Raw genomic sequence first — 24,510 nt, forward strand, 5'->3', positions numbered from 1 at the left:
AACGCCATGAGAGCAGCATTAGTTACACACTATATGATCGCTAAAGACAACAGAATCAAAGGCATATTTTGAAGAACCAATGACCTTGGTCTTGGACACGATGCGGTTTAACTTGTTTGCTTCCAAACAAGAGTTTTTGAGTTGTATTACATGGCTTGGCTAATAGATTATAAGTTATATAAGTCCGTAAGTTTAAATGCTTTATATAGTGTTGGAAAGCCCATGGTTTTACTACCATTACCCTTAAGGTGTGGGTTTTACATGGTGGAAGCTATTATTTAAGTCCATAGGTGAAAGAGTGAATTACTTATGATCCCATTAGCCTAAATTATTTGGGCATGCGATTAGTCTACTAGAAGGGTAAGTAGATATTGTTAGAGTTCACTGAAGTTTATTGTGGGTACATACGGTGTTGGCTTTCTAAACCAATCAGATTTGTTTCCTTATTCTCCTAGTATTACATGGTTCAGCTAGGTGTTTAAGGGCTTTCATTGATATTTCCTAATCTTAGTTGGGAAAAATTACAAGCAACATTGTAATTATAGAGTTCATGGATCAATGGCAAGCAATTTACACTTCTCTCTATGAAACATTTCAGACTTCTTTGTGATCTTCGAACCTTGAATCAATTACCTTGTCTTTGATATTCAAAATGCTTACTCTCTTACTTAGGTGTTTGGTTTGTTAAGAGGGGTTTGAAAAAGGGTTACAAGGAGGTTTACCCTTTGATTTCGTAAGTTGTTTGTTTATATATTGTCAAACGGAAACCCTCATATTCCCACCACGGCACCACCATAACTTCCCCCCCCCCCCCTAAACCACCACTATCATCCTTCCACTATGAAATTCCACCTCCTCCACCTCCGCCCTTCCTCTCCTTCGCCGCTGCCCTTTCCCCTTTCCTTCACCATCGTCTCCTACTTAGGGTCAGCTTGCGAATTTGTGGAACCGTAGTAGAATCATTACCAATGGCACGCTGTGCGCCTAAGTGCGAAAAAACAGTGCAAGCTTTGTTATGTCAAAATTTAAATAAGGTAATTTTTTAGTTCCTCCCTCTTTTAGATCTAGTGGTTTTAGGTGGGAGGGAGGTGCTTTCGATGGAGGATTAAGGTTTTCTGGGTGGATGGTAGGGTTTCGTGTGGAGTGGTGGTTTCGGGTGGTGGTGGTGGTAGGGGCCTAGTGGGGTGGGGTGGGGTAGGGGTAGGGCTTTTGGGTGGTGGTTCCGGTGGCATAGTGGTGGTAGTTCCGGTGGCATAATGGTGGTGGTTCTGGTGGCATAGTGGTGGTGGTCATTGTAACCATGGAGTAGAAAAGAAAACGGAAAAGTGAAACCCTTGGAAGGAGTTTTTGGGGTAATCAAGGGATAAAGGTAATGATTGAATGGACATCATGCCCCCTTAGTGTTTAGGAGTGAATCAAGATCCAATTCGTGCTACTAGTATATGATCCTGAAAGAAGATTAGAGATGTTTACAATACAAATAGTAGCACATGGTTAAAATGTTAGGTCTAATCAACAAAATTCAATTGCAGTCACAAACGATAAAACTAAAAAACAATTAGCGTACAAATTTAATTGATAAAAGAGAAAATACATATACTCAATAAACGAGTGTATGGTAAATTTTTTAAACATCAAGTCTATAGTAGCCAATTTCCCTTTGATACATTTTAAAAACTAGCATGAATAATCCCAACTTCACCCGTCTTCTCAAAATAGTCCACACTTTGGATTATTTAAAATAATCTCAAATTCTAAGGGGAACTTCTCAAAATAATCAAAACAATCAATTTCTTGTGTACGCTAATTCATTTCTTGTCTATAATATTTAGAAAATTAATAAATCGAATTATTTTGAGAAGGCACCCCCTAAAGTTAGGAATAGTTTGAGACGATGGGCGAAAGTTGTGATGATTCATGTCAAATTTTCCTTTAAAGAATGCATAACTCAAAATTTATTCACATTTGGGATCAATTTGTTCATTTTTAAACTTTCAAATTTTAATTTTTTGTTTTAAGATATCTTCTACTTTGGTTTCATTGTTAAGTGCTCTGGTTTCATTTTTAGGTGCTCTCATTTCATTTTCAATATCTTACACTTCAGTTGAAGAAACATTAATAATATTAATCCTTCCAAAATTCTAAGTTTGGTGATAGTCTTCCCAAAATGTTCCTAGCTCCAAATTGACACGTTAAGCAGGTGAAAAATGACAAATGACAAGTGGGATAATCTGATTAATCGATTAAAAGAAAATCCCCTCCCAGTCCCCATTCTCTTCTGCGCTAACTTCACTACGATAGCCACAAATTGACCCCTTAATTCCCTTCTACCCCATCATCACTTGTTATTACTTTAGAAAACAACCAACAACAAAGAAATGTCACACTTGGTTATACTCTGTAGGACCATATTAGATGAGACTTCCCCCAAAATTAAACACAAGCTAAGTTCAAAATAGAAATTGCATTATCTTCACAAATCCCAACACCAATATGATTCAAGCTTTGCGTCATGCTTGTTCTCCCTTTCTCTGTCTCATGTAAATAAGAGAAAAATTGAAGGTCCTTCTTATAAAGAGATAAATAGGGTTTCTAAGTTGTTTAATCGATTGCAAAATTTGGAATTACGTTAGTTGGTTTGATTTATTGCTCCAATTCAATGGCGCCTTCTAGGATTTTGAGGCGAGTTCATTAATTCAGTATTAATTTGTTAACTTGACCAAGTTCGTATATTTTATGTGCCAAATGCTTCTGTTCATGCTAATAACATTGCTGATAATCGATAATACTCCTACTTATCCTTGGATGTACAACCTGCTGCCACTGTTTTCTCTCTCTGCTGTGGTTGGTTATTTTTGGGTGGAATTATCCTTTCCAAGTGCTGCTTCCACACCAATGGTGTTTTCGCTGCTGGCCAGTGTTGTTAGCGCTCCAACAAAGTGCCAAACATGGGCATAAATGGGTTGGAATAATGGTTTCATCGCTATAGGGGTAGACTTCGGTAGTGGGGAGGGGAGAGATAAGAAGGGAGAAAAAAAAATTAAGTTTACGTGTTAGATAGGTTGTAGGTAACCTGGACTGATATGGTAAGGTGATGTCTAAGCTTGGGATTAATTAGAAATAAAGTAAACTTGGGATTAATATGGGAAGAAGCCCAAAACTTGGGATTTATTATGCCAATTTTTCCCTTCATTTTAACAATAAAATTTAGAAAGTTCAAAAATTCAAGATTACACATCTATCATTAACTTTTAAGTTCCTATATCGCATTTTTAAGCCCTTGCAATTCATTTTAGAGAATGCATAGCTCAACTCTTAATAAACACGTATTTCTCTTAACACTATAGGTCTGTTCAAGCAAGCATCTTTCACTTTAGAAAACTCCTAGTTCAATTTTTTTGGAAAATTTGATTCTAATATCCAACGTTTGGGCCATTCGCTCAAATTAATCCCACCTTTTGATTATTTTTTTGATAATCCAACATTTTAGTATGATCTACTCATATTGAATCGCAACCTGTTAAGAGAGGTTGGTGACCAGTAGTATGGGTTAATTGTACACGTGTCTGATTCTAATTCATTCTAATTTAAATTAATCAATTTTAACTTTAATTAACATAACTAAAACACTCTAACCCCCAAGCTAACTACCAATGATACCACCCCCAACAACAACACCACCACGGTCAAAAATACTGCCACCAGCATTGTCTACAACACCACCAGTCCACCACCACTTCCACCCCTCTCTGGCTCCACCACCAACAACCCACCTTCTCCAGCCTCTCTTTCTCTCTCATTCCCACCACAAACCAACATCCAAACCCACCCTAGCTCCACCCCCACCTACAAAAATCCAACCAAAAACCCCGACTACCACCAAGTTCGTCCATCAATCCACACACCACCACCAAAGCCCATCACCATCACCTCTTTTCCCCTCCTTCACAAGCCACCACCACCCACTTCCTCTTTCTCCCTCCTACGCAAGCAATCTATCGGGGGTGTGGAGGGGGTGGGGTAAGGGTGTTGGTGAATGGTGGTTACTGACGCCTGAGGGGTGGTGAGGGGGAGGAAGAGAGTAAGGGAGGTAAAAGAGAAAAGCAAGGAACATATTAGAAATGAATAGAGAAACTTGGAAAAAAAAATTATTTTACAATTTCAACAGGTTACCCGTCTCACGATTTAATATGAGCAGATCATGATAAAAGGTTGGATTATTAAAAAATAATCAAAAGGTGGGATTAGTTTGAACGAAGGGCCTAAACGTTGGATTATTAGAATCAATTTTTCCATTTTTTTAAAAAAATTTATATTACCCAAGCCGTAATGAAGAAAGAAATTGTAAGAGGAAAGAGCAAGAAGTCCTACAAAATTAACTAAAGAAAATCCTAATCAGGTGTTGCATATAACTAGGCTATGTCAAAAATACCCCAGGACACAAAGTCCCATATATGAAGATACAAAGGCGTCTTATTCGCCATAAGAGCTCGGTCGCTACAATGGCCTATGCAAGGTCTTGCACATTGCGACACTTCACTTGTCGCAAACCATCCATGAAGTAAAAAATCAGCATTTCCAGCATCTCCAGAGTGCGTGAAACATCTGGTCTAGTATCCTTCGCTTCTTCATCACAATTTCATTTCTGGTTATCAACAGACATCAGAACAGTCAACTCTCTTATAGATTGAATTTAAGACATAAAGGCTCAGCCTACAAACTTGTTTGTTCTTCATCTAGAAGTTCCACATTCCAGAGCTATGAATCACGGCACCCAATCATAGAGAACCTGTCACTCAATGCCACAAATGTTTGAGGTCCTTAGTACCCAACATATGGTATCTTCTGAGGATCTAATCAGCCTAGGATGCACCTATATTCTGCCATCTCGAGTATCATGGCTTCTCAAGTAAAATATGGAAATCACAAGTGAACAAGTTAAAGGTGATGTGCCTAGTAGATACTCTTTGGTGAAATGAAAACACTATTAGACCAAATGGCAATAACATTTCCCATTCTTAACACGTGGCAACGTCACTCTCTTTGTCAGAACGTAATTTGAACATTTAACTAGTAGGATGACCCTAATGACGAATGTATGGCAAGTTTATTCTTTTTGATGCTGAGAACGAATGGCAGGTTATGTTCCTTGTATGAAGCTTATTTCAACGGATGCCTCGCTACTTGATCAGCCTACAGTCTTAATTCAATATTCACCGGGTAGAGAGATAGTCCTAAAAGATAATTAAGTTAATGAGTAAAATTCAAGGCTTTAGTAGCTTTCTTCTTTGCCTTAAGTGTCAAAGAAAGGCAAGCTACATATTACTCGAACTCAGTACTCATTTCAAACACAGGCGCATGTTCAAGTGTCGAATCAATTTAATGGAAAGTCTCCATCGGTTTGCCCCAAATGAAGTTTTGAGGACCCATGTCCAAGTGCCGAGCATTCAACACAGATACTTGAGGCAAAATGAAGAGTCCAAGTAACTGCAATACACTCACCCAGACCTCCCATTCGTTTCACTCATAATAGAAGGGCAAATCAGTAATGTATTGTGAGAGGTGTTCTAGAAGAATGTATTTGTCATTCTATTATTTATGTAAATTGGTTATAGAGAGAATTAGATGCTTAGGTGTAAGAGTGAAATATCTTTCTGTTATGGTAGCTCTATAAATAGTAAGATAGTGTAAGGAATTAAGGCATTCAGAAATTAGCCAAGATCTTTGTAATTTGAGAGAGTCTACCTCTCGAAAGCTATCCTCACTTTCTTTTCTCTCAGTTATTGTGCTTATCTTGCTATAATTCTAGTGGGTTCATCACAGTTGGTATCAGAGTAGCATGTAGTTAAGCGATTTAATGGCGTCTAGTAACATATCTCACACGGTGGAAACAGTGGAGCAAGCGCTCACTGGTATTCGCACGTCAATGGAGCTAATGTAGATGGGCGTGCCAAGCTCAACGAGGAGTTGGCAAGGATGAACGCTCAAATGAGGGCATCATGGAAGGTCAAGCCCGCTACCAAGAGGAGCTAAGGTCGAATTTTCCCGATCCTCATAATACCCCTATCAACTTGAATATTCCGAGAGGACCATTCGGGGGGATGGAGGATCCAACTGGAGGTTTAGGAAGCTCATTATGCCCCTCTTTGATGGGTCAAAAACCCCGATGAGTGGATCATGAGAGCGGAGCGGTATTATGATTCTTATCATCTGACGGAGGAAGAGAAGGCGGAGGTTGCGGTTGTGACCATGGAAGGAGATGCTCTTTTTTGGTACCGGTGGGAACATCGGAGAAGGTGGGAACTTAAAACGCTGCTTCGTCGGCAGTTTCGAACCACCCAAGAAGGCTCACTCTACGAGCAATGGTTAGCAGTGACCCAAAATAGCTCGGTGGCTTAATATAGGAAGAAATTCATTGAATATTCAAGCCCACATTAAGATATCTTAGAGGAGGTGGCATAGGGCCCGTTGCTCAATTTAGGGTGCTTTATGGCCCCCAACCTAAGAATCAGCTATGGATTTGGCCCTCTAAGGTTGAGGAAAAACTCAAACACATTCACCCCAAATACCCTACCAAAATCCCAAATAACCTCACCCAACCACAACCAAAACATCTACTTATCCAAGCCCAACCCCATTCACCCGAAAAACCTCAATCCAAAACCTTCTTGTTAGCAAGACAAGTAGGGGAGGAGTCCGGCAACTCTCTAACAAGGAGTATAAACACCAGCGAGAGCAAGGATTGTGCTACCGATGTGATAAAACAATGGAGTATGGGGCATTGTTGCAAGAGGCCGGAGCTAAGTGTGCTCTTGGTTACGACGGAGGAAGACGAGGTGGCCGAGCTAGTGGAGAATCTAAAACCCGAGGAAGTAAGCCAACCCTTGGTGTCTTTAAACTCGGTGTTGGGTTTCACCAACACCCGCACCATGAAGTTAGTAGGGACTCTTGGGGGAAAGAAGTGGTGGTAATGGTGGACCCGAGGGACACAATTTTATTTCTACCACCACCATAAACACCCTTGGGAAACCTATCACCACAAGGGTAGAGTTCGGCGTGTCATTAGTAGGTACTGGGATGGCAGTCAATAGTCAAGGGGTATGTCATGGGGTGCGTTTATTGTTGCAAGGAGTATTGGTGGTGGAAGACTTTCTACCACTAGATTTGGGCCACTCTCATCTCATCTTCGGGGTACAATGGTTGGAGAAACTTGAAACAGTGACTACTAATTGGAAAACACAAGCAATAAGGTTTAAAGTCCATGGGGATCCCATTACCTTTAGTGGGGACCCTTCTTTGGGCTGCACAAAAATGTCTCTCAAATCTATGTTAAGAGAAATTCAGAGGCAAAGAGGAGGAATTTAGGTAGAGCTTTGCCTACTCCATCCCACCCAACAAACACAAACCCTTCCCTCACAAACCGACCTGAACAAAAAACACTGTTCCCAAAAATACCCCCTCCTTCCTCGAACCACTTCTTGGACAATACCAAATCGTGTTCCTAGGCCTACCCACAATGGAGCCCATGAACATGCCATAAACCTTAAAAAAAGCACTAACCCCATAAGTGTAAGAACCTATCGTTACCCCCATTTTCTATACCGGTCTTATTGGTAAAAAAAAGGATGGGTCGTGGCGTTTTTGTGTGGATTACCGGGCTCTTAACAAAGAAATTGTACCCAATTCCGGTGATTGATGAACTATTAAATGAGTTATATGGAGCCACCATTTTTTCAAAACTCGGCCTCAAATCCGAGTATCACCAAATCCGGATGAAAAAAGAGGATGTTCCCAAAAAGGCATTCCATACTCATGATGGGCACTATGAATTTCTAGTCATGCCTTTTGGGTTGACTAATGCTCTGGCAACCTTCCAATCCTTAATGAACGATGTTTTTCGACCCTATCTCCGGAAATTCGTGCTTGTGTTTTTTGATGATATTCTCATCTATATTAGAAGTGAAGAAAGCCATGTTCACCATTTGAAGGAGGTTTTGAGGTTCTTAAGGCCCATAAACTCTATGCCAACACGAAGAAATGTGAGTTTGGACAAACTCAAGTCTCCTATTTGGGCCATGCGGTTTCACCCCAAGGAGTGGCAGTGGATCAAGCCAAAATACAAGCCATGATTGACTGGCCCATCCCTATAAACTAAGGGGCTTTTTGGGCCTGAGTGGCTACTACCGCAAATTCATAGCCCAATACGCCAAGCTAGGTGGACCACTGACAGAAAAATTGAAACAAAATTGCTATTGTTGGCAAGCTTTTGAGGAGTTATAGCAGGCCATGACCTAAACCCCCATTCTAGCCATGCCCAACTTTGACAAAACCTTTGTCATTGAGGGTGATGCGTCGGGCTACAGCTTGGGTGTGGTGCTTATGCAAGACCATAGGCCCATAGCTTTTTATGGTCACACATTGGGTCAAGGCGAAGATTGAAGCCCATCTACGAAAAGGAGTTCATGGCAATTGTTTTGGCGGTCCTCAAATGGCGAACTTTTGTGATCCGAACAGACCAAGACCAAAAAAGTCTGAAATTTTTAATGGATCAACGTGAAGTGAGCCCTGAATACCTGAGGTGGGTATGAAAGTTATTGGGTTTCGATTTCCAAATTCAATATAAATCAGGTTGCTGATGCTTTGTCAAGAAGACTCCCTCCTGACCCCACCCTTGGAGCCTTGGTATCCAGCCCAGTTTTTGAGATGGGCCAACATCCAACCCTGCTGTGACAAGATCCTTTTATCTCACATTTGTAGGCTCAGATTAGTAGTGGGAAACAGGTTAGGGGATACGAAATTCACCATGGGCAACTACTCTACAAGGGCCGAAAAGTTCTACTTGGGTCTCGCCCACTAACCCAAGAACTCCTTCCGCTATACCACGACTCCCCCTATGCTGGTCACTTCGTATCTAAGGCTCGCCGCCGAGTTGTTTCGGCCGGATATGCGACGGGATATGGCTAACTATGTCTCAAATCGGGATCGGGTTTTTATGAGTCATTTCTAGAAAGAAATCTTTTGTCTCCACCAAACCTCTCTCTTGCATAGTACCGCCTCCTACCCTCAGACGCATGGACAATCTAAGGTGGTAAACAAGTGTCTCGAAACCTATGTCCGGTGCTTCGTGAACGGGAGACCTCGCACATGGGCTCAGTGGTTGGCTTGGGCTAATTTTGGTATAATACCTCCCCTCATGTGTCAATCGAGATGACACCTTGTCGGGCTCTATACGGCAGAGAAGCGCCCCATCTACTCAGGTCTAGCCATGGTTCTACTACCTTAGACTCCTTGGACCAATGGTTACAAGAACGTGATGCAATTTTGGATGATCTTCATGCTAATATGCTCAAGCCCAACACAGAATGAACGCCATAGCAGATGACAAAAGGAGGGATGAACAGTATGAGGTTGGTGATTAGATGTACCTCAAAACTCCAGACCTAACGCCAAAAATCTTTGGCTAGGCGGCCGTTTGAGAAACTTGTTGCAAGGTTCTATGGGCCATATCAAGTGGTTGCTCGTATTGAGCTATTGCGTATAAGCTCGCCCTCCAAGAAGCTAGCAAAGTTCAACCGATTTTTCATGCTTCTCAACTCAAGCGTGCACATGGCAATACCTCGCTCACACCTACTAACCTCCGTGCACAACTCAACTCAATCCTGATCTTGAGTTAGAGGCCCAACCACAACAGCTACTTGGCGTGCACACTACCTTACATGGGGATGTCTCCACTCTGGAAGTACTCATTCAATGGGAGGGCTTGTCTGAAGCTACGTGGGAACTTTTCTCACTAATACAAGAACGCTTTCATGCTTTCCACGTTGAGGACAAGGTGCGCATTTGGAAAAGGGGTAATGCAATACACTCACCCAAACATCCCATTCGTTTCACTTATAGATAAGGGTAAATCAGTAAGACAGGTGTTCTAGAAGAATGTATCTGTCATTCTGTTATTTAGATTTGTTGAGTCATATGCAAATTGGTTATAGAGAGCGAATTAGATGCCGAGGTGTAAGAGTGAAATATCTTTATGTTATGGTAGCTCTATAAATAGTAAGATAGTGTAAAGGAATTAAGGCATTCACAAATTAGCCAAGATCTTTGTAATTGGAGAGAGTATGCCTCTCGAAAGTTGTACACCCCTTTTCACCCATTTTTTGGATTAATCTATCCTAAGCTACCCTCAGTTCCTCTCTCTCATTTCCTGTGCTTATCTTGCTATAATTCTAGTGGGTTCACCATAGTAACATAGGGCAAGCGCATACCTAATCAAAATCATGACAAAATGGTAGTAGTACCTCATCCCACAAATAAAAATATGCTTTCTTCCAGTGGTCCTTAGCCTTTAGTATGTCAATCTCTTTCTGCAAAAAATTTGTCCCAGCATCAACACTGCGGCACACAGGAAAAATAAAAAATAAAACACAGAAAAGAAAAAAGAGATCAAACATAGCTTGGGAAAATATGACGAAACTACAAAAGAAACAATCAGGTATATACCATGACACAACAGGCCGAAAAGGAACAGCATATGCCGCCAGCCTTGGGTCTGAGTAGTATTCATCTGCTTTTACGTGATCAGCTGAACATACAGGATAATTTCAGGACACACTCAGAGTCAGACCACAAGGTAAAATAGCACAAAAAGGTAAAACCTTCACGTGACCATGATAAGGTTAATTGAGAAAGAAGTGCCTTCGGCTATCTGGAAACCCTCGACCATTTTAATAGGAAATTATTTTTTTTCTTAGAGGAATTTTAAAGCAAGAGCAGAAATAACAAGATAAAACACAAATGTAGCCACACCTGGAACTCCATAAAATTCAAACACAAAAAAACACGGTAAGGTGAAGAAAAATTCCTCCTTTCAATTGAAAGGTTTAAATTTTCTTGAGTAGAAAATCAATGGGAAAACAGATAAGTACTGAAGAAGATCTAATAACCATGTTTTTCAACTTCTACTTAAGCACTTCCTATCCTTGGACTTCACATGTATTTCCTCCATGTTTTTTCCCTAGCCACACTTGCCATATTTGAGAAACGCAAAATTACCTTATTTGGCTTTTCATTATCTCTCTTCATCACATGACCCATTTCATCTTTGTTTCTCTCTTATGTCACATAAGCTTCACTCAGGTACGACCGTATGAGTTGACATGGGCACGAATCTGAATATCAAATCCTGGATATCTAAAAACCAAGGTCTACAGCACACGTTTGAGAAGGATCCTGAGTTTCGCTTGAAACTCGGGGGACAATAATCGAAACCAAAAATGATAATTTACATAGTTTTACAGCTAATTTTGAGACTCCAAAAGATATAGAAGTATTATTAGCTTTTTTTTTAATACTACCTCTGTATTTTTCAGAACTTGCAACATTAAAGTCAGGGGGCGGTTTCAGAAAAAGATCAGAGCTGGCACATGGAAAAATTTATGATAATTAATTTAAACACCGTTGGAGGGAAGGTTTGTGTTATCAAGAAAATTATAAAAACTAATTTGTCCGTTTAGCATCTCTAATTCCTTTCTTAATGCATGTGCCAAACTTTGACATTCCAAGTATTAAAAAAAACTGAGGACGTATGTTCCTCTATAGGGAATAGACAAATAGTTGGCATCATGGTGTCAAAACAAGGCCACATCGTATCGTATCGCCCGTGTCGTGAAAGTTTTCAAATTTACCGAACCGATACTAGCCACATTGTAAAGGTGTAAAAAAAATCGTGTTTAAGGCATGTTCAAGGAATATCTCATGATATGAGCCGATATTTGGCAGTACGACAACCGCATCATCACTGTTCCCGCATCATCCCCGTTCTCGCATCACCATGACCTTTACCACGATCGTGACCGAAACCGCATTTTTAAACTATGGTTAGCATATGGAAAATTGGTGGCATAATAAATATTGTAGGCCCTACCACACTTTTAATATTTTATTTCCAAAAGTCCCTCCACCCATTTTGAATAACTGACATGCATAGTTTTAATAGGGGGAGAGAGAATGGTAGAAAGATAAACAAGAGAACAAAGAAGAAAATACTCGAGTGCCAGCCATGGTCGCCATAGTGCCAAGTGCAATTTTCTCCACACAGGTCCAACCCTATTAGTGTCCGCACCGGGTCGTCTAATGTTAACACGGGTATGGAGGGGTAAATCAATGAGTCCAATCATCACAGCCTAAAACTTGTGCATCCCCGAAGTAAAAAAGAACGGAGGAAGCACAAAAGAAGGAAAGAGATGCAAGAAGATAATTAATCTTGTTTCCTCATATCCAACATCTCATGATATTAACAAACCAATGACATTTAGTCCATCTAGATACAAAAGATAAACAAGAACTCGTTTTTGGTTGGATAATTTGTAAGGATATTTATGAGCATATTTGGAGTGCTTAGATGAGGTGTTAAAGGTGAATAGCTATATCACCGACGTATTGTTATTCTTCATTATTTTTTAAATAAAAGGAAGAATATTTTGGGAGCAATAACGGCTTCATCAAGGATAATTGATTAAATTAGAAACTGAATTGTTGAACTACATTATTTCTTAATTAACAACCTAGCCTAACTAGCAAACTTGACAGCTTAACATAATCTAGCAAATTATTTTAGCAGCTAAGCTAGATCTTTATTAACTTATTAATAAAATAAAATATTATTCGTTATTTTCATGAGCCCTCAATCACTAAGGTTTAATGCTAGTTGTCAACATTCCAATGTATATATATGACTATATGAGTAAGTCTCATACCAAAAAGAACGACAAAAAAAGATTTTGTTACAATTAAAGGAGTTGGTACCAATCAACATCCCCTAAATAAATTTCAGGAAAAAGAAAAAGAGCAAAAAAAAAGGAGGGAACAGAATAAACACATATGCCACATGCTACCAGGCACCAGCACTAAGCAACTAATATACAAACAGCAAATTAACAGCTTGAGGAACTCCGAACCAAGGGTAAAAAGATGTCAAACTATGGCCTAAATTGTTAACATCACAAAGTGTATAGAAGTGCTGAGATTAATAGAATATTTACAAGATATTCTATACAAGTGGGGGTCAGGGGAGCTTGAGTAGATCAAGTACCTGGCCATGGACATGTGTATGCCAAAACACGCATGCTATTACCCCATCTACAGAAGTATGGACTAATTTTATATTGAAGTAGCCATTTAAAATGTTGATCCAATGCCTCATACCACTCATCACTTCCATGTTCCACGCCAAAGCGATCCTCAATCACTGTATCTGATATCTGGGTATAAAGTCAGAAACATACAACTACAAAGTTTTCCGATACATTCAAAAATCAAGGCATGGTCACAGCAACATAGTACATCATAAAACATCTTAAGAAAGAGCAATCTACTCCTCGATCAAATGCTAGTATTTCTAGATGTATCTGACGAAAAAGGCATAACAATTAATCATACCTAACATGCTACCGACCGAAAGCCCATATATAGCACAAAACATTAAACATAACTAGAAGTACTAATGACATCAAACAATCAAAGCTGGTTAGCTCCAATTGAAAACTCTGTTATTGGCCCTTTTCATAAAAACATAGGAAAGAGAAAGGGTAAGGGACACAGAGGGAGAGATATTATTGGTATAAATATCACATCCAAGGTTACCTGAAGAGCAGTACAAACAGTTTGGGAATATTGTACATATAAAGTTTGCTTTTCATGGAAATCTCTGTACGAAGGAGTATTGCATATTAATAATTCTATTTGTCTAAAAGACATTGAAAAGTCAATCTCCAACAAAGTGATAACAATTTATTAAAAAAATACTGAGTGCCACAACCACCCATATATGAGCGGAGGGATAATGGGAAAAAAAACCTCCTACCCTCAAGATATCGTGTAACAATTTATCCAGAAAATAGATGAACATCAGCTATCACTCAAAATGTAACACTAGATTCCAGCTACACTGCTACACAATAGCCCCAAAGAAACGATTTTGAAGCCTTTGATACCTATATACCCTCAAGATAAAGATATAGATATATATATATATATATATATATATAAATTATATATATATATATATATATATAGAGAGAGAGAGAGAGAGAGAAGTGAGTTCATATGAGAATGCATACTTATATGAGAAATGAGAATGAATTTTACATGATATAACTCTTATGAATAAGTGATGTAACTCTAACGAAAAAGTGATGTAACTCCAAAAACAAAATATTTGAAAAAAAAAATTCAAAAAAAACAAATTTTTTTTTGAATTCAAATTTTTTTAGAGGGATATAACTCTAATGAATAAGTGTTGTAACTCTAAACCAATCGTGTGGTTGAGATTCATTCTCATTTCTCATGTAAAGAGCATTCTCATGTGATCTTGCCATATATATTATATAATTATATATATATATTATATATATATATACCCTCTTATGGTGAGAACCGTGAGAACCACTTAAAATGAGCAAAAAAAGTAAAAAAGTGAGCGAAAGCATAAAATGAGTAGATACATTAAATGATCAAAAACGTAAAATGAGCAAAAATGTAAAATGAGGAAAATCTAAAATGAGCATAAAAAAGTTATATGAGAAAAAACGTAAAATGAGCAAAAACGTTATGAAATGAGCATAAAAATGTTAAATGAGCAAATACATAAAATGAGCAAAAACAATCTCAAAAGACAAAATCTTCATAAATGAGGAAAAATGAGTGGTTCTCACCATAAGGATGGTTCTCATATGAATACATACATATATATATATATATATATATATATATATATATATATATTATATATATATATATATATATTATATATATATAAAAGTGAGTTCATTTGAGAATGCATACTTACATGATAAATGAGAATGAACTTTACGCGATATAACTCTAACGAAAAAGTGATGTAACTCCAAAAAAAAGAATATTAGAAAAAAAATTCCAAAAAAACTTTTTTTGGCTCAAAATTTTTTAGGGGGGTATAACTCTAATGAACAAGTGTTGTAACTCTAATCCAATCCTGTGGTCGAGATTCATTCTCATTTCCCATGTAAGGGGCATTCTCATGTGATCTTGCCCCTATATATGTGTGTGTGTGTGTGTGTGTGTATATATATATATATATGGGCAAGATCATATGTAAAACAAATAGTTATTGATTAGAGTAGGGACTTGAGTTATCTCTTGATATTGGAAAAACTAGCTTCATTTGAGTTACAACATAAACCATTAAAAGAACTGAAAAACCTTAAATATTACTAATATGACACTCTCTATTATTAAGGAACTCCTCAGAAATGGATATCCACGAAAAGTTATAAAAATACCCTTAAAAACACAAACTTAACTTTGTCGCAAAAAACACAGTGACACCATCATAGTAAATTATATCTAATTGTATGGCAAAATTAAAGCAAATTATCTCTAACTCCCCTCCTTTTCTTCATTGTTAATTCTAATTGATTACTTTATTTACTTTTACCGTGATACGCACTTACAAACAATTTAACTTTGGTATTTCTAATTTGTTAACTTCTAATATCATTCATATTGCTCATATTATTTATAGAGATATTCATTTATACTTTGATAGAACATATGCAATGCTTTTTAGAACATACTTAGGGGGCGTTTGGTAAGGGCTTTACAAGAAAGGGAAAGGGAATAAATTGATTCTATTCCCTTAAAAGTTGTTTGGTTGAGTGGTTTTACCTTTCCCTTTCTCCCCTCCATTACCCCAAATCCCTCTAACCTGATTACCCACACCCCCCCAAGGTTTCACATTCCCTTTCTTTGACTCATCATTGACCACCTCTCTGACCATCCAACCACCACCACCAAACCATCACAACCTAATCCAATCATTACCACCACTAGACTCCTCCACCCGCTCAACCAACCACCATCCAACAGCCACCAGAATCGGTTCCTTGACCACCCACCTGCCGGCAACCCTAACCCGGCCACCTATCACACTCCCACAACCACCACCTCCATCCACAAGACCCAACCCGTAACTTCTTGGAAACCATAACCAACCACCGGTAACCACAATCAACCACCGGCAACCCAACACCGCACCACATAAACCGGCAACCCAACACCGCACCACATAAACCGGCAACCAACTCGCCGGGATTCCTACACTACCCCCGAAAATCCGTCCCCGTCTAGGAAGACTACCCAACCACCCCTGAAAGCATGACCCACCAAAACCACCTCGGCCACCCCCACGAAACCCACATAAACCACCAAAAATCCCACCCCATCAAGTAGATTCAAGGGAGAGAGAGAAAAATCCACCTAATCTACCACCAGAAAAGTCAATTTAGCCCTACAAACACCACCACACCACTAGATTGCAAGAGAGAGGAGAGAGAAAAAGAAAAATCACTTGACGGGAAGGGGGGCAGCCGCGGAGAAGGAAGAGGGAAAGGAGGGTGACGGCGGAGGAAGGGGGTGGCGGCAGAAAAGGAGATGGGGGTGGTGGCAAGGTGGTTTTAGTTGAAAGTTAAAGTGTGGTGGCAGTTGTAGAGGGTGGTGAATATTAGATTTCCCTTAGATATTTTATACCAAACAACTTAGTAAATCTAAGGGTGTAGCTTTCCATTCTCCTTGTTTCTCTTTCTCAAACCCTTTCTCTTTCCCCTTGGTAAACCAAACGCCCCCTTAACTTTTTGTTTTAAGAACATATTCAACACCTTTTTGAACATATGTAACACTTTTTAGAATAATAATTTATAGAACATATGCTATGATTTTGAGAACATGAATTTCCAAAGTTTAGAACATGAATTTCCAAAGTTTAGAACATGAAATAACAAGTTTTAGAACATATAATAATAGAACATGAAATACAAAATTTCATAACATGAAATTTTCAACCTAGACAAAATTGAACTTCGGAACTTTTGATGAAAAATTCATTAAACTTAGCAAGAACCTCTATTGAATTCATGTAACTTTATTGATTTATATATGAAGAGCTTTGTTGAATTTTATTTTGAATTTGGTGGAGTATATTTGAGGAGAGAGAATAGGTATTCTTGAGTAGTGAAAATGGTCATCTTGAGAAAAGTGAAGAAACATGAATTCATTCTAAATAAGTTGAATATTTTATGAATGATTTCATTGCACTTGCGAAGAACTTAATTGATGTTGAACTTGGAGCTTCAACTAAGTCTACTTGAGCAAAGACTATGGGAATTCTTGAGGAGAGAGATTAGTCTTCTCTAGAGGAGAGAGAAATTCATAGTTAATGAATGCAAGCTAAATAGATTGAATTTCAGAATATTAATTTGTGAAGAAATTTGTTGAATTTGAGTTTGAAACTTTAATGAAGTCTTTTTTAGAAAAAGACATAAATTAGAACATATCACTTAATATATAGAACATAGGATGTGTTCTCACATAAAAAAGTGTTCTCACATAAAAAAGTGTTCTCACATACGCCAAATGGCAAACGGCAAAATTAGATTTCCAGAAAAAAGGTACGCATGGGATTCATGAAAATAAATAAATATAAAATACTATATCAATCAAAAACCATATAATTTCCAAAAAAAAAAAACAACAATAAAATCCATAGAAAATTCTGAAGAGAAAGAAAAAGAAACAGGAAGTGGCAATTCACATGTTTGTTTGCAATAAAAATATTTAGTAGGAAAGAAAACGTAAAAGAAACAAAATGAAAAGGGTAGGTTTGAGATCGAAGAGAGAGAAACATGATTAAAGACCCACGACAAGAAAACATAGGATCAAAGAAAGAGTTTACTTGATAGCTGTCTGCTAGCCACCCGGTGTTTTAATGGTTGTAGGCCAGCCGGTGAGGCTGGCTGGTTGCAAAGAGAGAAACGGAGTAAGGGAAGGAGCACAAAAGACAAGAGACCGATTGTGAGAGAAAGCCCCGGATCTAAATGAAATGAGAAAAATGTACTTGGATGTCTAATTGGCTCCAATTTGATACCATTTTACGCTTGTACTTTATCGGATTATTCTATTTGTATTTCCTTGATAGTGAATCCTATATCAGGAAATATTGGTGTTCTATTAATGGTCTAAAGTATACCACAAAGTGGTTTTAGGATGCAATGCATTGGGAATGCATGGAATAGTGCGTGAACTTTTGCTATGTACATATATTCTTCAGATGCAAATATCAAAACAAAAGGAAGAGAGAAAGGAAACGAGAGGAAATATTTTCTTTATTATCGTTTTATGGGGTCACAAAAAACCGCTAGTTTAGTTATTTTTGATTTATTAAAGTATAAGTATATATTACTCTTTCTCTAACTTCCATTTACCACATATAAGATAAAAAAATGCCATCTCCGCATTATCATATTTTCAACCTACCTCAAGTTAGACGGTTAGAAGTTAGAACAAACCTCAGGCTACAGGCAAAATATAAAACACATATGTTGCTCGAACTCTTCATTTCACCTCAAGTACCCGTATCGGATCCTAGACACTCGGACATGGATGGGGCACTTGGACACCTTGTTTTGGGCCAAAAAATAGCCGAGTCGAACACTTGGACACATACCCGTGTCAGGACATGGGTACCCAAGTCCGAGCAACATAGTAAAACACACAACTTTAACTGCAAGACCCCCAAGGCATATATAGAGAGAAGGATACACCGATTACAGCAGGAAGTGAAGGTGTAGCAGGTAGTACAAAGTCCCAAACTGTCAAGCTGATTTTCACACAAACAGAACGATTTGAAATAGCATCTTCATCCATCAAATCAACAGCCCCGTTATCGGACAAGAACTCGTTAAATGATGAGGACAGAAGAACACGTCTCAGATTTGATGTAGCAGATTTTACTCTGTCAACCTAAGAACCGAATATCACATAAATACTCCTGAAAAAGCCAAATATGTTGCAAACATGATCAGACAGGTAACACTACATAGGAATAAGGTTATCACACCACTTCATCCATTGGATACTGATCAACTGGTTCCATGACCTCAAGGCAGTCCCTCAATTCTCTGAATAATTGATGCTTTTCACCTTTGCCCATGCATGATGCTCTAGATCTGCGACAAGTCAGAATAATAAACCTATTAGAATAATGAATCATCTTAGGCAGATGATTGAAAATTATACTGCTATAAACCTATTAAGATCACATGCGCTACAAGAGATAAATGCAAGTCGGTGCACGCTGACTTCTATATAATAATGGTATAAAGCTAAATAATACTAAAAGAGCTAGGGAGGATAGATTATCACGGTGCATCAGCTTTTACAGCATTGATGTACAATTGCCCCTCATATACGCCTGCAGGTTGCTCACTGGGTATATCAACGGAAACCCATAATGCTGTTGTTTCTCTGCAATGAAGATAAGAATTTGTCTCAGAAAGCTCAAATGCAAACCAGGAATCCGAAACATAATCTAACAGAAGAAATACCCAGGAACTAGGTTTATTTGAAAGCTTGGCAAGTCAAGAGGTACAAGGGCATCTGGAACACCTAAAACAGCCACCACTCTTCGGATCTTTAAGGATTGACCAACAACCAATCTGCACACGGCAAAAAGCTATATCATAGTTAAATTTATGGCTTCAACATCAGCTATCATAGTTTAGAAGCATTCACTCCACTCAACAGCTCTATGTATTTCCTTGAGAAGGTAAAAAAAACTATTAACACCAGCAACCCCTCCCCTAAAAGAAAAACAAATGTTTGAATAAACATGGTGAACTACAGGAACTAACCGGTCTCCTGAAGCAGATACAAGGTCATTACACTGCACTTGTACAATTCCAGCTACACCACAACCACCCCATGTAACTTTTGGGCGTAAAGCAACTTGAACACTCTCTCTCTCATTTCTGGCAGCCAACAGATTGACCTGTATGACAGAATTTTTGTTAGCGACGCAATTATGAAAACTTGTCCAACCGCCACATCTACCCTTTCATATGATGTAACCTGCCAGGAACACCATGTTGAGGATGTCAAAGAAACAATGTCAACAAAAATACAAGTCACTCATATACACAAGAAGAAGATAGACACTTGTATGAAGAAGGTACCATTAACAAAAGTGAAATCTGATACTTTCAAGTCTTTAACCAGAAAAAATATCATTGGATAAGTTTTTACGAAGAATGTGTTACCGATCCTACTAACCCCTCCCAGAACTATAATTTGGAACGCACGAAGTGTACACTAGCGCAAGGAGAAAAAGTACATTAGCCATAACAGTCACAACGTCATGGAAGTGGCTTCTACCCATGGTGTCAAAACAAGGCTGCATCGTATCGTCTGTGTCGTAAAGGTTTTCAAATCTAACGAACCGTTATTACCCGCATCGTAAAGGTGTAAAAGAACCGCATTTTAGGCGGGTTTCATAGATATTTCATGGTTTAAGCCGATATTCAGCGGTACGACAACCGCATCATCCTCGTTCCCGCATCACCGTAACCGTTACCGCAACCATGACCGAAACCGTATTTTCAAACTATGCTTCTACCGAATTAACTAAACTGATCGCGGCCAACGAGGTGCAAATTCACAAAAAAATGGAATTTTATTCACATTTGCATGTTTCTAGTTTGAGAAGTGTCCTTTCAACAATATATTACCAAACCATTTCATATACGATTGGCTATGTTACCTGGATTCAAAAATGGGTACGGATCCGAGTGTCTGGTATGGCACTTCCAAAAAATCAAGTCACGGGACTTTGTCCGGAATTTGGATATGGGTACGGGTATGCGAAATTAATATTTTACAATATAAAATTTAATGATTAATATTACTTATAATTCACAAAAATAATCAGCAATCAGCATTGGTCAGAGAGAGAAGAGCTTGTAATAAGGTTAGGTTGAAGAATGAAGACACATAAGTATCAAGTACTATCAAAAGCATTATGCCTAAATCCAATATGTCTACCCTAGGAGTGCTAACAAGACAAGATAACTTGCAATTACTTAAGCTCGACTCAATCAAAACTCATCTCGACACAATTTACACTCGTGTTGTGAGAAAGGATCTATTTGGTAAAGAGAGAATTGCGGCAACATGAGAGGTTTGGAGCCATTTTAAAGCTTTGTCTACTCTAATCCTGTATTGCGGGTATTCGGTAAATAAAAGATTTGGAAAAGATTACTTGGCCAAAACCCAAACTCTAAAAAGCTCCCATTCTAAACTTTTTCAAGGTATGAGATTGCGAAATGAAGGTGTATTCTACAAAATCAAGTAGTTATCAACAATTTTCTCTAATAGTCATTCTACACGATCAACTAGTTATCAACTATCCTCCACATTGTACAAAATCAAGTAGTTATCAACAATTTTCTAGGAATTTCATACATTCAACTATACAATGAGCTAATCAAACTAACTAATGCAACTAGCTGATTGCCAAACACACACAAGCCAACTAGCTTAAGCCTTCCCTTGTCCATTGGCTTTGGACTAAACAAGGTGTATTAAGTTGTATAATAAATTTTGAATAGACCCGATGCACAATAACATAACTTATTGCACCAAGTATTGTATGATATAGTCAGTTTTTATTTGATATAATCAATTTTTCTTTGACATAGTCATTGTATGATCCAATCACCTTTTCGATAGTCAATTTTCTCTCGAATAGTCCATTTTCACTCATATAGTCAATTTTTGGGTGATAAAGTCAATTTGGGTTCACAATAAATCACTTCACCCAAGACTTCTTGTATATACTTCGTTGGTTATTGCTGTTAATGTAAATAGCAGACTGTTACTTTATCTCCAACCAAGAGCCTAACGACAATAATCTCTTGGCTTAATTAGAGATAAGGCCTGTTATGTATTATGTATAAACCCCCTCCTCAATTACCCCCCATAGACCCAGAATCTTTAAACGCATTTGGGCTATGGTGTTAGCGTACAATGAAGACCAACCCACCTCACTTGGACCTCAGATATTACTATAGGAATTGACCAGTCATGGAACTTTCCACTCTAATGGCCTACAGGTGTGACAGAGCTCACGTTGCCTTGGATTCAAGAAAACATATCATGACCAGAAAAAGAAAGAAAAATTGGGTACAAGCTGAAGCAAAAAGATACAGCATACATACGGGTTCCAAATGCCTAGGCATCTCTTGTGACCCGACATTTGCAGTACTAGGCATGCACCAAACATGAAGTAATTCAGAGGATGGGACTTCTGAAGGATCAATAGTGCCCTTCATTGAACCAGACGCATAAATACCAGCATCACTCCATCCATACGAAGTCCCTCCACCGGCTACACCTTCAACAGGAGGCAACATCACCTCCTGATTATTCCCTGCAAAACCAAAATGCACGAACCGATCAAATATATACTTATCACAAACAATCATGAGTACGAATAATTTGAAGCAACAACACTTTTATTTGCATCAATAAAAAAAAGAGTTTTCTAAAAATTCTATATTGTACCAACCTTTTTGAACTTTCCACATTATACCCTAAATTATCTAAACGTGACACTAAATACCCTTACTAATAGAAAATCCTACTCCAAATCCCACTCAGTATTCAATTTGGCAAAATCATACCCCAAATCTCATTAAATTAACAAGGCTCAAAAATCCTACCCTATACCCAAATTGTAAGAAAGTCCCAAATTCTAATGCTTGGTACTCTGTACAAGGGTGTTTTGTGTAATATTTAGAAATATTAAGAGTACATTGTGAAATGTTCAGGCCCGTCCCTGAGCCAGGGCAAGAGGGGCGGCCGCCCTGGGCCCGGGGATGACAGGTCATTCATTACTGATTTCCAGCCACAACACTTGAAAAATTAATCTCATGAAATTAAACAAGAACAAGTGAACACAAATATGCGCATCTACAAATTGTAACATAAATTTTCTTATCATTTACTTCCATGAAACAAAAATGAGATAAGAAGTTAAACCAGAAACTCGAGTCATAAGTTTATAACATGTAAATTATCACTAAAAACATGAGATAGCATGTATGAGAAAGAAAAAATAAGTTGAATTCATGAAACAAATAGCATAAAACCAATCGCATGAAATAAACATGAAGTAGATCTCAAAAATCGCAATTCCACACCACAATCCGCAACAAAACAAGTAGATTCATCTAAGGAACAAAACAAGAACCTGGAACGAGCTTCTGCAATTCGAGCTTTGCGTATGACATGTGAGAGGTTCCAGATTCCAGAGGTTCTAAAGGAATTCAATTTGCTTATGAGTTGGGCACCGGCACCGTGAGCGTTTTTGGAGTGGTACTCGCATAGGTATATAGCCTATATGCGAGTAAGGAACAGAAAAGGTAAAGTACTGAATATGTATAAAAATACAATGTATTTAGGGCGTTAGTAAAAAAATTTAGGGCGTCAAATAGCAAAACTTATTTTTTTTTATGCACAACACCCGAAAATGTAACATAAATTGACGAGTTTATCTCTATTATATAAGCAAAGTGATGAGCCACGGTGTCGTCTTGTAAAATTATTGTTCTACCCTTTACTTATTAAAAAAATGCTAACTATAAAATATTCAATTCTTTCTTAATCTATATTTATGTGTAATAACTAATAAGGAAACTTAAGATTGTTTAATTTATAATAAGATATAATGTATACATAAAATATTTTCCAAAATAATATGCTTAAAAGAGATATTTTTGATTGAAAATGAAACTAATCTAACTAAAGCAATTTCAAACAATTAAAAAGTAAGAACTGATACATTAACATAAATATGCATATGAGACTAGTAATAGTTTATTGTACATTGATGATCTGTTAGAATTCTAAATATTATCATATAAATAGGATTATTATTCCTAGCCTGTTCTCTCCATCTTATTTTCAATTCAGTTACAATCAGTTGGATTCATGCTCCGTTTGGTAGTGTGTAAAATATTTTCCATGAAAATTAGTTTTCCTTTTCCTCTCATTTTCCGTTCTTTGCTATGCTAAGGGGTGTAATTCCTGTAGGTGGTTATCTAATCCTTGAGACTTTTTTGAAGAATTGTGAAGGAAAACCCATTGTGACGGGCTCCATGAGTTGGTTTGTTACTGAGTTTGGTGAATCTTGGTATGAGGGATTGGGAGTTTGGGGATTAGAGGATGGGATTGGGAATGGGAGTTAGAAGGTGGGAATTCATTAAATATATCCCAATCCCTTGTTTGGTATGTTAATGGGATTATGTTGGGAATATTGCTATCCCATGTTTGGTATGAGGTACTTAAGTAGGGAATATATTGCTAAATTACAAATTTACCCATTTTAATGAAGGATAGTAAAAGAAGAGCAAACAATATTGGTGAAGTATATTTTAATGAAGGGTAAATTTGTCTTTTAACATAACTAGAAATAATCTCCCTCCTTAATACCTGTCCCCTCCCATGTCTTATTTTGGTGGGATAAGAGGGGTTTAATCCCATTCCACTTCACATGGAAATTTAGATATCCCCTCAAACAAACATGGGATATCTACCCATGGGGATATAATATCCCATTCCCACCCCCTAATCCCCCTAAACAAA

At 37.9% G+C, this 24,510-nt stretch overlaps 1 protein-coding gene across 2 annotated transcripts in view; it reads right to left on the reverse strand.

The window, feature by feature from the left end:
* LOC104899168 (uncharacterized) overlaps positions 1–23,274 on the reverse strand; it is a 40,823-nt gene extending 17,549 nt beyond the window's left edge. For both annotated transcript variants that reach the window (XM_048645328.1, XM_010686308.4), the window contains exons 1-10: positions 23,117–23,274; positions 22,083–22,294; positions 19,722–19,858; positions 19,416–19,526; positions 19,234–19,335; positions 18,929–19,037; positions 18,631–18,831; positions 13,091–13,259; positions 10,501–10,582; positions 10,299–10,392 (exon numbers count right to left, since the gene is read on the reverse strand). In XM_048645328.1, the coding sequence (XP_048501285.1) occupies positions 10,299–10,392; positions 10,501–10,582; positions 13,091–13,259; positions 18,631–18,831; positions 18,929–19,037; positions 19,234–19,335; positions 19,416–19,526; positions 19,722–19,858; positions 22,083–22,294; positions 23,117–23,156 (1,257 nt within the window). In that variant the 5' untranslated portion in view covers positions 23,157–23,274. The remainder of the gene's footprint in view (positions 1–10,298; positions 10,393–10,500; positions 10,583–13,090; positions 13,260–18,630; positions 18,832–18,928; positions 19,038–19,233; positions 19,336–19,415; positions 19,527–19,721; positions 19,859–22,082; positions 22,295–23,116) is intronic.
* Between the last annotated feature and the right edge of the window lie 1,236 nt (positions 23,275–24,510).

Source organism: Beta vulgaris, chromosome 1 (assembly GCF_026745355.1).
Source record: "Beta vulgaris subsp. vulgaris cultivar EL10 chromosome 1, EL10.2, whole genome shotgun sequence".
In the NCBI taxonomy this organism is placed as follows: domain Eukaryota; kingdom Viridiplantae; phylum Streptophyta; class Magnoliopsida; order Caryophyllales; family Amaranthaceae; genus Beta; species Beta vulgaris.